Source organism: Xyrauchen texanus, chromosome 1 (assembly GCF_025860055.1).
Source record: "Xyrauchen texanus isolate HMW12.3.18 chromosome 1, RBS_HiC_50CHRs, whole genome shotgun sequence".
In the NCBI taxonomy this organism is placed as follows: Eukaryota; Metazoa; Chordata; class Actinopteri; order Cypriniformes; family Catostomidae; genus Xyrauchen; species Xyrauchen texanus.
In genome coordinates, this window is record NC_068276.1 from 17,570,937 (window position 1) to 17,585,856 (window position 14,920).

At 39.4% G+C, this 14,920-nt stretch overlaps 1 protein-coding gene across 1 annotated transcript; it reads left to right on the plus strand.

Annotated features, from left to right (window-relative positions):
* The first annotated feature begins 2,356 nt into the window (after window positions 1-2,356).
* Window positions 2,357-11,890, plus strand: LOC127643873 (B-cell lymphoma 6 protein homolog). The gene is made up of 12 exons (XM_052126797.1): window positions 2,357-2,461; window positions 3,029-3,111; window positions 3,322-3,493; window positions 4,479-4,706; window positions 5,074-5,217; window positions 6,655-6,829; window positions 7,492-7,706; window positions 8,439-8,551; window positions 8,667-8,816; window positions 8,944-9,074; window positions 9,260-9,397; window positions 11,076-11,890. The coding sequence occupies exons 3-12, from the start codon at window positions 3,330-3,332 to the stop codon at window positions 11,223-11,225; spliced, it is 1,608 nt and encodes a 535-aa protein (XP_051982757.1). The 5' UTR covers window positions 2,357-2,461; window positions 3,029-3,111; window positions 3,322-3,329; the 3' UTR covers window positions 11,226-11,890.
* Window positions 11,891-14,920: the final 3,030 nt, after the last annotated feature.

Sequence of the window (14,920 nt, forward strand, 5' to 3'; positions counted from 1 at the left end):
AGAGTGTGTGGTCACGGATATCATTGCATGTGTCTGTGTGCTGACTCGTGATTTTGCCCTGAAAACCCTCTCTATGAACTGTGAGTAAAGAAGTTGAGGTAACTTTCCGTTTGTTTTTAAGCTATAGGAGACCTGCGACCCCCATATCCCCAGTCTCATTCTCCTGCCTGCTTTATTGACGGATGTCCTGCACAGGCATTTTATCCCTGCCTATGTCTGCATGTGGCGTGTGTGTTTGTATAATTGTGTGTCTCACAGGAAGCCTTAGTGGGGGTGGGCTGTGGAGTGGAGAGGTTGTTCCATAGTTCCTGCACATCTGCACACTGCATTTCTTTAGGTGTCGCTTAGTTGTTTTTGAATCGTGAGAGAGGGGTACTACCATATCACTTTTTTAAAACTCTCCTATTTCCTTCCCTTCATTGCTCATTACAAGCTTTCAGAAGCCAACACACACACATACTCCTGTCACAGGAAGCCAGACAGAGGTTTCCGGCTGACCTGGCTGCATTTACAGAGTTTCTTATCTTTGGCCTTTCTTTCATTCAGAGCCCATGTTCATGTTCATGTTCAGCCCGGTTCAATAAGTCTACAAACAAAGACTAAGGGAGACTCACTTGAGATGACTGATGTATCCTCAATGCAGTGCTAAGTCGGGGGAATCTGCACCCTTACCGCTTTCTCTCCAGACAAACGATCGATCACGCCCCCGCCACCACAGCAACCATATAGCAATTCCTTGCCAACCATGCAAAACACTCTACATAGTGGCACCATTCAAAATCTCTTCAGAAAATTTTCAAATCAAATATTTGTTTTAATTACAAAATGGAGAATTTGAATGCAAATGAATTAGTAATTTGGCTGATGCATTACTCCAAAGTGATTTACAGTACACTTATTACAGGGACGGTCCCCAAGAGCAAGGGTGGGGACTTGGGGAACTGTGGAAAATTTTAGTGAGAGAGAAAAAGTAATAGCAATTGTTATATTCAAATGAGAGCCTTTGTTTTGAACAGTAAAGCTAGGTGCACACTATGATTTTTACTGTCCTTTATGACAGTTGCTTGTCAATATGATCCCAGTGAGAGCTTGGGTAAAAGCCATGGCACACATTACACTTCATAGCCAAGACAGTGGTTGAAATGTTCTCGATTGCCAGTGCTGACTGGGAGTTTTATTTCATCTGGCCATTTTTGGACCAGACACACTGCACAACTGCACCACAAAAGACACTGGCAGAACTTTTTTAGAAGCTAAGGTTCATCGCAAAGGCATCGGTAAACATTTAACAATTAACTAATTCTTACAACAAGCGATCGCAGACTGATGACAAGAGACATTTTTATGATCCTTGAAAGTAGTCTCACATTGTAAAATCGTAAAGTGTGAACCCAGCAATGGCTTCACTATGGGCAGTACAGGGTGTGCAGTCGCACTGGAGCCCGACAGTGAGAGTAATCACTGTCCAGACGGCGTAAAAAAATGACAGGTATAAATGTCTCCCCAGGTGCTTTGCACAGGGGCCCGTAAGATCCAAGTTATGCCTCTGGAACCCAGCTTTATAAATAACCATATATACGAATAGTTAAGCAAACTTCTATAGATGGACATATTTGCCTTAATATTTTTAGAAGGGGCCCCTCCTAAAGGGATCATCTTATTTGAGGATCAAAAAGTTTTCCTAGGATCAAAACGTTTGTAAACCCCTGCCTTGAGAAGGCTGAGATCTTTAACCACTAGTCCACACCACTTCATTAGAAAGTACAGTTCTTATATGAGTTTTTCATTGGTCTTTCTCATCAAAAGATTTTTTGGCACTTTGGTCAAGTGAGTTTTCTTTGGTTAGTTGAACTCCTGGACAGTGTTGACATGACATTTGACCCTTTGACAATACAAATAAGCCCACGCAGGCAAACGCACGCACGCACGCACGGTACATCAAGCATGCACTCTTAACACATAAACTTACATACTCTAAATTCTTCTCACCCCAAAAATACACTACAAATAAAAAGGGTCAAAAAGGACACTACCCACTTTCCTGTCATCACTGCTCTAATACACAACAATAAATACTGAAACGTAGGGGCCTGAAGCCTTTTCCCGCTGAGCGTCTACCGCGTGGGCAGCTTGGGGAAGGTGATGAAGAAGGTTTGAGTTTTTGCCCTGATCAGAGACCATTCTCCCTCATCTAGATCCCAAACCCAGTCATTATAAAGAACACCAAAGCACTGACCTAAGATCGGTGAGAAAAGGCAGCTTCTACTAACACAGGAAATAAACACCCTGGCTGTATTGGACTTCCTGCCCAGTGATATAAAGGATACTTACTCTTGGGACAGGCTGGTCAGTTTTTCAGAGATATGGTTGTGTGAGGGAGGTTACACTGTGTGACTGGTTGTTTGAGATCGGAAGGGGTAAGGACAGGGTTTCGTGCGTGTTCTCGTCCCTGCTGGTCGGGGTGAGTTCCCATTGAACTCTTTTCACACCTGGATTTTATTGGTATTTGCTTTCAGACAAATTGTTTTAATTGTAGCATAATCAAGCATCTTTGTTCAGTTTTCATTTGGAAAGAATACATGGTTTTATTTCATTTCTTTTCTGCTCAAACCACATGCACAAAGCATTGAAACCACATTGATGCATCCTATGCATACGATATTTGACTCATCTAAGGAGGTATCATGAATTATGAATCACTAATTGTGGGACGAAGATTGCACCTGAATGAATGACAACTTAATTTCTTTACTGTTCTCAAATACATCTGCGGTTACTTTGTACTGAATATTTAAGATGCATTAGCAAGATTATTTGTAATATTTTGTATTTGCATTTTGCATGATTTGTACATATTTATTTTCTTTGCTACTAACTAAACTAACTTACTATCAGGGCATCACATTTCTACTGTGTATAACTTGTCATGGTACGACAGAATGCTTCTGATAGTGGTGTATAATTGGAGTTGTATCCATGAAGCTGATGTTGTGGGTTAAAACTTTTTTTTTCTCACTTTTGATGGCAGGTACGAGTAGGGAGCTGGCCTCCCCAAACAGATGAATCTTCAGAATCGTATTTTGCCCCACTTTTTGTTCCCACTGTAGAAAGGTAATTTAATATGCCATCCATGTATATGACATACTATAGGAAGCTTTACAGGATCATTAAGACTAGACTTCATTGGGACTTAATTTGCCTTAACATGGCTTAAATTACTGTCGTTTTTTTCTGTAGAACTGTGGTCGTAAGTCCCAAATTTTCATCTGTAGTACTTCATATAATAACTAAAACATCTAAATAAAATGCCTTTTCAAATAGTGAAATAAATGCAGATGGAGGTGGAAGGCTACATAAAGGAATTCACCCGCCACTGCAACGACGTATTGCTCAACTTAAATGAACTACGGCGTCGGGACATTCTGACAGATGCCACTCTGCTAGTGGGCACCGCAAAGCTGAGTGCCCATTGCGCTGTGCTCATCGCATGCAGGTTAGTCAAAATTCACTTTATCTCACCCTCCCTCATTTCTTCTTTCCTCCCTCCTCCTGCCTGTTTTTGTGTTTGAGCCAAGAATTTAATTGTTTTAAAGGAAATGTTCACCCAAAAATGAAAATTCTCTCATTATTTACTCACCCTCATGCCATCCCAGATGTGTATGACTTTCATTCTTCTTCAGAACACAAATAAATATTTTTAGAAGAATATTTCAGCTCTGTTGGTCCATACAATGCAAGTGAATGGGTGCCAAAATTTTGAAGCTCCAAAATCCACATAAGGGCTGCATTAAAAAACTGCAGATGACTCAAGTGGTTAAATCAATGTCGTCTGCAGCAATATGATAGCTGTGGGTGAGAAACAGAACAATATTTAAGTCTTTTTTTTAAACTATAAATTCTCCTCCCTGTTCAGTCAATATCCACTTTACTTTCACATTCTTCTTGCACATTACCCTCTCCTGGACAGAGAGGACAATATATTATAAAAATGACTTAAATATTGATCTGTTTCTCACCCACATCTATCATATCATGTCTGAACATTGATTTAACCACTGGAGTCTTATGGATTACTTTTATGCTGTGTTTATGGCACCCATTCACCTCAATAGTGAGGACCTACAGAGCTGAAATATTCTTCTAAAGATCTTAATTTGTGTTCTGCAGAAGAGAGTCATACACATCTGGGATGCTAGGAGAAAATCATGAGTGAAATTTCAATTTTTTTCAAGACAGTTAAGCATGTGTGTGGTCAAAACCCTCCTCTTATAAGAAATTAATATTCAGCCATGTGGCACACAACATTTTTTGATTCACAAGATTATTGTATCAGAGCAGACATACTATTTTCTGTCTTCAAGTCAGAGATGTTTCTTCATGTCAACTCATCTTTTACTATATTTATCAATCTTTTTTTTAAATACAGAATCTTTGTTACATTTTATAACACCTAAATTAACTTCTACATATTTCCACAGTGGATTCTTCTACTCTCTCTTCTCTCGTCGTGTGGCTTGTGGCGAGCGAGGCTTTTCGCTTACCCTTCCAGAGGGGCTGGACACGTGCAGCGTGTCCCTGTTGCTGGATTTCATGTACACCTCCCGACTTTGTCTCACGCCCCGTACCGTGTCTGGAGTGCTTGTCACCGCCACCTACCTGCAGATGGAGCATGTCGCAGACACCTGCCGAGCATTCATTCAGCACAGGTGAGAATGAAATCTAAAGCAGAGAAAGTAGTAGAAACACATTGGTATGATCATTACACTGATAATGGAATGAGGTGTGCAGATCAATTCTCCTAATTCCAACCAATAGCAGAATACCAGAATTAATCTAATAGGAGTACACATAATCCCTTAGGACAATATTCACAGACTCTAAGTTCTGGAGCAAGATTGCAATTTTGTAGACATTCCCTTAAAAAAATAAAACTGATAAAAATGTATGCAATGTTCTATGATGATAGCAGTGTTCTGGAAAAAGTAGTTCTGAGCACAAGAAATGTATGTATTTGAACTGTGCTCACACTGATAGATGTAACCATTAAGGCTGACAGAGAATGTATTTTTGCAGTGAGACGGTCTCCGTATGTCCTCCTTTGATGGAGCCAGACCCCAGAGTGGCCCTTGGTGGCAGGTCGCCACCTGTGCATTCCACCGTCTTCTCCCCATCAAGGCCTAAAGCTGATGCAGAAGATCCAAGCCCAGACCGAGCCAGGTAAAAGGAGAGGGAGGGAGGGAGGAGAGAGAGAGAGAGAGAGAGAGAGAGAGAGAGAGAGAGAGAGAGAGAGAGAATGTGTGAAGTGTAAAGAGAAGGAGCTGAAAAGAAGGGAAAATGTATATGAATATACACTCACCTAAAGGATTATTAGGAACACCATACTAATACTGTGTTTGACCCCCTTTCGCCTTCAGAACTGCCTTAATTCTACGTGGCATTGATTCAACAAGGTGCTGAAAGCATTCTTTAGAAATGTTGGCCCATATTGATAGGATAGCATCTTGCAGTTGATGAAGATTTGTGGGATGCACATCCAGGGCACGAAGCTCCCGTTCCACCACATCCCAAAGATGCTCTATTGGGTTGAGGCCAATTTAATACAGTGAACTCATTGTCATGTTCAAGAAACCAATTTGAAATGATTCGAGCTTTGTGACATGGTGCATTATCCTGCTGGAAGTAGCCATCAGAGGATGGGTACATGGTGGCCATAAAGGGAGGGACATGGTAAGAAACAATGCTCAGGTAGGCCGTGGCATTTAAACGATGCCCAATTGGCACTAAGGGGCCTAAAGTGTGCCAAGAAAACATCCCCCACACCATTACACCACCACCACCAGCCTGCACAGTGGTAACAAGGCATGATGGATCCATGTTCTCATTCTGTTTATGCCAAATTCTGACTCTACCATCTGAATGTCTCAACAGAAAATCGAGACTCATCAGACCAGGCAACATTTTTCCAGTCTTCAACTGTCCAATTTTGGTGAGCTCTTGCAAATTGTAGCCTCTTTTTCCTATTTGTAGTGGAGATGAGTGGTACCCGGTGGGGTCTTCTGCTGTTGTAGCCCATCCGCCTCAAGGTTGTGCGTGTTGTGGCTTCACAAATGCTTTGCTGCATACCTCGGTTGTAACGAGTGATTATTTCAGGCAAATTTGCTCTTCTATCAGCTTGAATCAGTCGGCCCATTCTCCTCTGACCTCTAGCATCAACAAGGCATTTTCAGCCCACAGGACTGCCGCATACTGGATGTTTTTCCTTTTCACACCATTCTTTGTAAACCCTAGAAATGGTTGTGCGTGAAAATCCCAGTAACTGAGCAGATTGTGAAATACTCAGACCGGCCCGTCTGGCACCAACAACCATGCCACGCTCAAAATTGCTTAAATCAACTTTCTTTCCCATTCTGACATTCAGTTTGGAGTTTAGGAGATTGTCTTGACCAGGACCACACCCCTAAATGCATTGAAGCAACTGCCATGTGATTGGTTGATTAGATAATTGCATTAATGAGAAATTGAACAGGTGTTCCTAATAATCCTTTAGGTGAGTGTATGTTTGTGTACATTTACATTTTCCACTGTACTTCACAAGATTCATGTTAGAATAAGGTAAAAACTAGTGTTATCAAAAATGACCTGCTGTTTCTATAGGGTTCCAGGAGAGAGCTGTGCCTCCCTGGATCCAAGAACTTGCCTGAAAATAGAAGAACCTGTGTCCTCTCCTCCAACTCCTACCACCCCATTCCAAGATATTCCTTCTGATTCCAGTGGCCATCCCAACTCACCTGCTGAGTCCAGCAGCTGCAGTATATCTCCCCAACTAAAGGTAAGCATGTTTGTATACCATATGTGACAGCATGTGTGCCAACAGTGTTAAAAGTAAGTCTAAGCAACATCAGAAACTTGCTTTAATGTAATAATAACGCAAACAATATTAACCTAAATGTGCTTCATATGGTAACATCTAAATGAATTGATATCAATCAAAATTATTATTATTTTAGCATTTTAACTATAAAAGAATGAAGCAAAAATACAAAATATAAAAGAGATATGCAGGAGAGGTTAGGAATCCTTGTGGGATAATTTGAATACCTCACCTTTTCAATAACAAACATTTAACTAAATATAAAAAAATTAAATAAAACATTATAAACAGAAATGAAAAAGTAAATAAATTGACAACATCTTAGATCGAAAGTAAAATAGTTAAGGCATAGTCAAGAGATTTATGGAAAAACAATTAAACAGGAATTCAGAGATTTAAAATCACTGAATCAACCTGCATACATTAGGTTGCACAGACAAAACTCATTTTAAGAGTTGGAACAGGCAGAAACTGCTCCTTAAGGTAACTGCAGGTTACCGGTACCACTTTTTACAGTGCTTTCCAAAATACTCTTATATATACTTTCATTCCATACTCTTTCAGGTAAATCTGCAATGTTCAAGCCTTATTAAACTGCTGTTAATACTTTCTCTTGACAGAGGAGATCTGAATCTAAGCCTACTCCTGATCCTAAAACCTGTAACTGGAAGAAGTACAAATACATTGTCCTCAACCCTCTGTGTGCCACACCAATAAAGAAGGAGGGGCCTGGAGAGGAGCATCAAGCACAAAGCCACTCCCCCTATGTCAGTGATAAGATGGAAGCCTCATCTAAGGCACCCAATGATGTATGGACAGGAGAGATTCCTAATAGGTGTGTTTCATCCGTTCATCAGTTAAAGAGATAGTTCACCCAAAAATGAAAATTCTCTCATTATATACCCTCATGCCATCCCAGATGTGTATGACTTTCTTTCTTTTGCAGAACTCAAAGATTTTTAAAAGAATATTTCAGCTCTGTTGGTCCAAATAATGCAAGTGAATGATCAAACTTTGAAGCTCCAAAAAGCACATAAATGCAACATAAAAGTAATCCATATGACTCCAGTGGTTAAATCAGTGTCTTCAGAAGTGATATGATAGCTGTGTGTGAGAAACAGATCAATATTTAAGTCCTGTTTTACTATAAATCTCCACTTTTCTTCTTTTGTTTTTGGAGATTTGCATTCTTTGTGCATATCACCACCTACTGGTCAGAGAGGAGAATTTATTTAAAAAAAGGACTTAAATATTGGTCTGTTTCTCACCCACAACTATCATATCACTTCTGAAGACATGGATTAAACCACTGGAGTCTTATGGATTACTTTTATTCTCCTTTGTGTGCATTTTGGAGCTTCAAAGTTCTAGACACCATTCACTCGCATTGTATGGACCTACAGCTGAAAATATTCTTCTAAAAATCTTTGTGTTCTGCAGAACTATCAACTATGCCTTTAGTTGATCAATAACTGATCCAAATACATTTGTTTCCTTATACATTTCATTTCAGATTTAGTAAAATTGTAGGTTAATGCTGTGTATTGACAAGCTCTGTTTTCCACAGGAAAAGCTCATCAAATCAATACAATGCATCACAGCCAAAAATATATTTTACTCCCCATCATGATATCGACCGCAATTTGCAACCTCTGACACTTTCAATGACTGAGGACAAAAGTAAGTGAAACATTGTTTATATATGAATAGGCTACTGTAGATGTTCTTGCAAAGAAATCCACAAATTAATCTAAATTTTGAAATGTATGTTTTCTGTCTTTTTCATTTTTAAAAGGTCTCTGCAGTCCTTATCTTTGTACCCCCCTTTTGGAAATAGCCAATCAGAGGGATCATTTGTTAGGACAACATCCAATCAAGTTTGAGAACCTCTCTACACAGCTCAGTTGCTCTGGAAATAATGGCAACACAAAACCTTCCTGCACAGGTGAGGCAATTCTTCATGACTCAAAATATAATGTTGGGTGTGCAATGCCAGATCGCCCGTAACCTAGTTGTTCTGACGCCTCTATTATTCTTTTTTTCTCTTATACTCTTGCTCTGTCTCGCACTAGGAGACAAGCCATACCGCTGTAATGTGTGTGGGGCGCAGTTCAACCGGCCTGCTAATCTAAAGACCCATTCCCGCATCCACTCTGGAGAAAAGCCCTACCGCTGTGACACCTGCAGAGCCAGATTTGTTCAGGTACACCTGCAATGTGTTGCAAATACCATTCTAATTTTCAAACATGTCAACTTCTATTTTTTATAATGTAACATATTCCTGGAAAAACTCAAATGTGTCAAAAATCACACGTTTCATCACAAATTGAGTTATATAGACTGTTCATTTGAGGTTGCACATGATAATTCTGTTGTTGCGTGTTGTAGGTTGCTCACCTGCGTGCTCATGTTCTGATCCACACCGGGGAAAAGCCATACCCTTGTAACATCTGCGGAACCCGTTTCCGTCACCAGCAGACGCTGAAGAGTCACCTGCGTATTCACACGGGAGAAAAGCCTTACAGCGTCAGTACATAAGATTACATTATACACCACTTTAATAAATAAATAAGTTCAGGCATGAAACTCTGCATGGTGCAAGCTGCTAGGTTCTTTGGCATGTAATAGGATAGCCAATCAACTTGTGTACTCTCTATAACATTTAAATTTGCCCAGTTTTCAAGTAATCTGGTTGAAATGCAGCACACTGTAAGAGTTTTTGTCTGAAACCCTCCTCCTCCCCGGCTCCATGAGTCTAGATCTGCTATATAGGGATTGTATTTATGTCTAATTGTGCAATAGACTGTCATACATGCTTGATGCAGCATGTCTTGTCTAATTGTGCTGCAGAAGCAGCAAGTCCATATGCTTAACTCGTCATGTCTCTGTGTGTTCTAGCATTACCAAGTCTTTACGCTTGCTCTGCAGCAGCAGCAGCAGCGTAGCAGATCCAGTCTGCCAAGACCAAAATCCTATCAATATGTCATACCCATATTAACACGCCAAACCTTTCCTGAGAGTTGTCATGACTGAACTTTCATTACACATTGTGCTTCTGTAACGGGAGCCAGCTGGTAGATAGCTGTGCGGTGTGTAAACCTCACTCTCCTGACCTCAAGAGGTGCACTAGCGACTGACCCTAGAGGCTGTAGCATTTAGCCTTCTTGTTAGCGCACCCGCCTCCCATGCCGGAGACGCTAGTTTGAGTCCAAAAAAGGGTGAAAAAAATTCTCTCATCATTTACCCACCCTCATGCCATCCCAGAATTTTAGAATATTTCAGCTCTGTAGGTCCTCAAAATGCAGGTGAATGGTGGCCAGAACTAAAAAGGTCATAAAGGCAGCATAACATTTTTCCATATGACTTTAGTGGCTACAGTAAATCCATATCATCTGAAGCATTATGATAGGTGTGGAATTTTTTAAAAATTAAATCTCCACCTTTGACCAGCCCAACCAGTAGGTGGCTGAATGTGAAAGTCACTTCCACACCAGAATGTGCAAGTAAAAGTGTTGATTTACAGTAAAAAGGACTTAAATATTGTCCTGTTTCTCACCTACACCTACTGTATTTTGTCACTTCTGAAGATGTGGATCTAACCACTGGAGTCTGTTGGTTTCATAGACTGTAAAAAAAAGATGGACGACGCCCCTTCGCTCTTTTCCATTGGTGAGAACTGAAGCCACCAGTGTCCCGATATGGCGCTGACATCTTGGGACTTGAGTCTGCGCAGTTGCGATTTCGGAACCAGACCTGCGCAGTAGTGAGCAGGAAGTAAAGCCGTGAAATAAAGGCCCCGCCCTCACTCTCGCTGAATCAATCGCAAGCACACGCCCCAGCACTTTTGACTTATGACGTGTGAAATAATTAATTATAGAAATTTAGATATTAAATTTAAAGCTCCAATCTCCTCAGTCCTCCGAAGATCCTGGAAAAAAAGTCAGTGGGTGCTTCAGTGACTACTTCGCTCAGAGAACCTGTGTTCTGCAGAAGAAAGTCATACACATCTGGGATGGCATGACAGTGAATAGGTGATTTTTAGGTGAATTTTCCCTTTAGGGAAGGTTAAAACAATTAAGGATTGCTAAAAGAGAAAATACCTCCAAAGTTAATGCATGCTTAATGTACAGTTGAACTGATCACCTCACTCACTACTCTGATCGCTCTCTCTCTCTCTCTCTCTCTCTCTCTCTCTCTCTCTCAGTGTGAAAAATGTCACCTGCATTTTCGTCATAAGAGCCAGCTAAGGCTACATCTGAGACAAAAACATGGAGCAATCACCAACACCAAGATCTATTACAAGGTTCTGGCTGACCCGTACCAACCTGGGCCCACTCTGCTACAAGCTTGCTGAAGGCTACTTTTATGCATGGGTAGCATCTAAATGCTTATTCTTAACATCTGCAGATAGTTAAAAATCCATACATATGAACTGAGGGTTGATGGATCTGTATTACAGTATTGCAAAGCATTTTAAGAAGTGGAGTGCTGCCTTCGAGGAGCACATTACAATAAATATACAGAAGAACACATTCAGGACCACCAAGAATGCAGTACTCCTGCACTAGATGTGCTGATGATTCCCTTCATTATTTGTAAAAATGTTATTATTTATTTTGCTTGGCTGAGAATTATCTCTGTTTTTCATGTTCATTTAGTCATGTTTTTTTTTTGTCAAAGAAGACATTTTCTAGCAAAATGGGAATATTTTGTTTACAAAGTAAAACATGTGGCAGGTGGGGAAACTTTAACAATTATTTATTTGTTCAGTTATGAAGTTAAAGATGGTTTGTGGAGTAAGTAGCGGTTTAGTAGAAGTTCAAGGGAGATGTGAGAGTGGAATAAAAGTAATAAGGAGCAGAGCATGGAATTCTGCAAAGATGTGGGAGAGATAAAGGAAAAATAAATGAATAAAGAAAGTGTAATGAGTGAAATAAGCATGTTTGAGAAAAAATTGATAATATATATATATTTTTTCCAATATGTTGTCATTTTTTCATTTTATTATCTATTTATTTTTCATTATCATTATCTGTATTTTTACCTGTTTAGAGAGAGTGCTTTTTTAGTTGTTCATTAATTATTCTTCTTTTTGTAATATAACCAGAATGGGCCAGACTTAAATATATCCTTATAGTTGTTTATTTAATGCCAGTTATTTAGTTATTATATCTTAATGTACTAATTTAAAAGGCTGGAGTCTATTTATTTTGAAGCAATAATCTCAGAGGATTAGCCTCTTAGTGTATCCTCAGCTGTCTTTTACTGATAGTTTTGTTTCAGTGATCAGACTGTGATGTTTATGTTTAATCCAAGCAGTAGTCCAAGCAGGTTGAGGACTCTCACTAGCCAAACAAATATACATGTAAAAAGTGATGATGAGGATAATAATATTGACAATATTGTGTAACGCTCTTTTGTAGGACAAAAACAAGACCTTATATATATATATATATATAAATTAAAATCAAATTAATTTCTCTTATGTTGGGTTTACAGATTCCATGAGTTTGTGTTAAAATGAGTGTCTGCTTCATATCATGAAGCGTTTTTGTCAAAACCTCTAGAATCACATCATCTGTGGGAGTGTCTCTCAATTACAGAATGTTCAAACCTAAAATGAGTAATTCAAGGCACTTTATACCTAAAAAGTTTCACTACACACTACAAGCACAAATCTCATTCAATACCTTGTCTGATTCTTGTAGCACATAAGGACAAAGAATTCACCTCTTAGCCCCCACGACTCAACCCCAGAGTGTCTCACTTTGCTTTGGGTGGTGCTGAAATAGGAACAATGGTGCAACTGGCACCTTGTTTTATTATTTATTATAGAGGCACACACTCACTACCTGTCCGTCCATATGTGTAGTTTTGGAGAAAAGTTTTTCCTCTTAGTTCCTTAGTTTTCCTCTACCCACTGACTCTTACTTCTCTCTACGAATTTCTTCAGTGTGGTACATAGGCCTCGGTTGACTCCTGCACCTATTTGTCATCGCCTGCTGGGGGCAGATAAGACATTTTTTTTTTTAGCTCTTTATACACTGGTAGCCAAAAGTTTGGAATAAAGTACAGATTTTGCTGTTTTGGATGGAAGGTGGTACTTTAATTCACCAAAGTGCCATTAAACGGATCACAAAGTATAGCCAGGACATTACTGATGTAAAACAGCACCATCACTATTTGAAAAAAGTATTTATTTTTTTTTATCAAATCTAGACAGACCTCATTTCCAGCAGTCATCACTCCAACACCACATCCTTGAATAATCATGATAAATTGCTAAATTGGTTCTAGAAAATCACTTTCCGTTATATCAAACACAGTTGAAAACTATTTGGTTCATTAAATGAATCTTAACATTGTCTTTGTGTTTGATTTTGAGTTGCCACAGTATGCAATAGACTGGCATGTCTTAAGGTCAATATTAGGTCAAAAATTGCACACAAAAAAAACAGCTTTCTCTAGAAACTCATCAGTCAATCATTGTTTTGAGGAATGAAGGATATACAATGCTTGAAATTGCCAAAAAACTGAAGATTTCATACAAAGGTGTAACTACAGTCTTCAGAGTCAAAGGACAACTGTCTCTAACAAGGACAGAAAGAGATGTGGAAGACCAGATGTACAACTAAACAAGAGGATAAGTCCATCAGAGTCTCTAGTTTGAGAAATAGACGCCTCACATGTCCTCAGCTGACAGCTTCATTGAATTCTACCCGCTCAACACCAGTTTCATGTACAACAGTAAAGAGAAGACTCAGAGGTGCAGGACTTATGGGAAGAATTGCAAAGAAAAGCCGCTTTTGAAACAGAAAAACAAAAATAAATGATTAGAGGGGGCAAAGAAACACAGACATTGGACAACAGATAATTGGAAAAGAGTGTTATGGATCTTAACCCCGTTGAGCTTCTGTGGGATCAGCTAGACTGTAAGGTGTGTGAGAAGTCGGGACAAGACAGACACATCTATGGCAAGTGCTACAGGAAGTGTGGGGTGAAATGTCACCGGAGTATCTGGACAAACCGACAGCTGGAATGTCAAGGATATGTCATTGCTGCACGTGGATGATGTATTCATCCAGTATATGTATAGCTATTAACTAGATCACATCCTAAAGAATTAGCTTCACATGTCTGGCCTATATCTAAGGCCATGCATTGTACACAACGGCTTAAAGGAATGGTTCTCCCAAAAATTAAATTTGTGATATTACTCACCCAAATGTTATACTCCAAACCCACATGACTTTCTTTCATCTGTGAACACAAAAGGAAATATGTGATACATCTTCACATTCATTTTTGCCATTCAAAAAAAGTGAAAGTCGGTTTGTTCAATGGGTTGCACTGTTGTATACCTTGGTATTGATTGTTTAGCCAATGAGGGGAGGTCTTGCTTTGTAGCCAACCAATGGAGCTGTTCAGTCATGATGTCAGTCGCCATGGGTTCCCTCAGGATTTTCCTATGGGGTTTCATAATGGGGGGGTTTCAATTCATGAGTAAAGTAAGGTCTGTGGTAAACATAACTTCAAGACACTTGGACGTTTTGTTCTACAACATAAATTTCACACCGTCATTCCTCAAACGTGTATTGTTAAGCCGCCATGTTTAAAAAAGAAAAATAATAATAATAAAAACAATTGTTGCTGACGAGTTGATAGATAAGGGCTACAACTACTACAACAAGCATGCACGTGTATGTACCTGACGAAACAGAAAGCCAGATTAATTCTTATCAAGCAATATACTTTTTTGATAAACAAAGCGTCTTCAAAATTCACGTTCGTCGTATGATTGTGTAAATTAAGTATCTTAAAGTAATGTTTACCACGGAACTTATTTTTCACTTGTATATCTAAAACGTATGAGTCGAAAATGCGAATTTTCTTCCATGTTTTTGAAATACTGAAAAGCTCAATAGAGAACGGCACTAGTACTCTCCACTGGCACTAGTTTAGTGAATTACAGCATGCTTAATGTGCATTTATCTCTGCCTTACTTTAACATGACATAATTACACACGTAGTTTAAAGGTGATTGGTGTA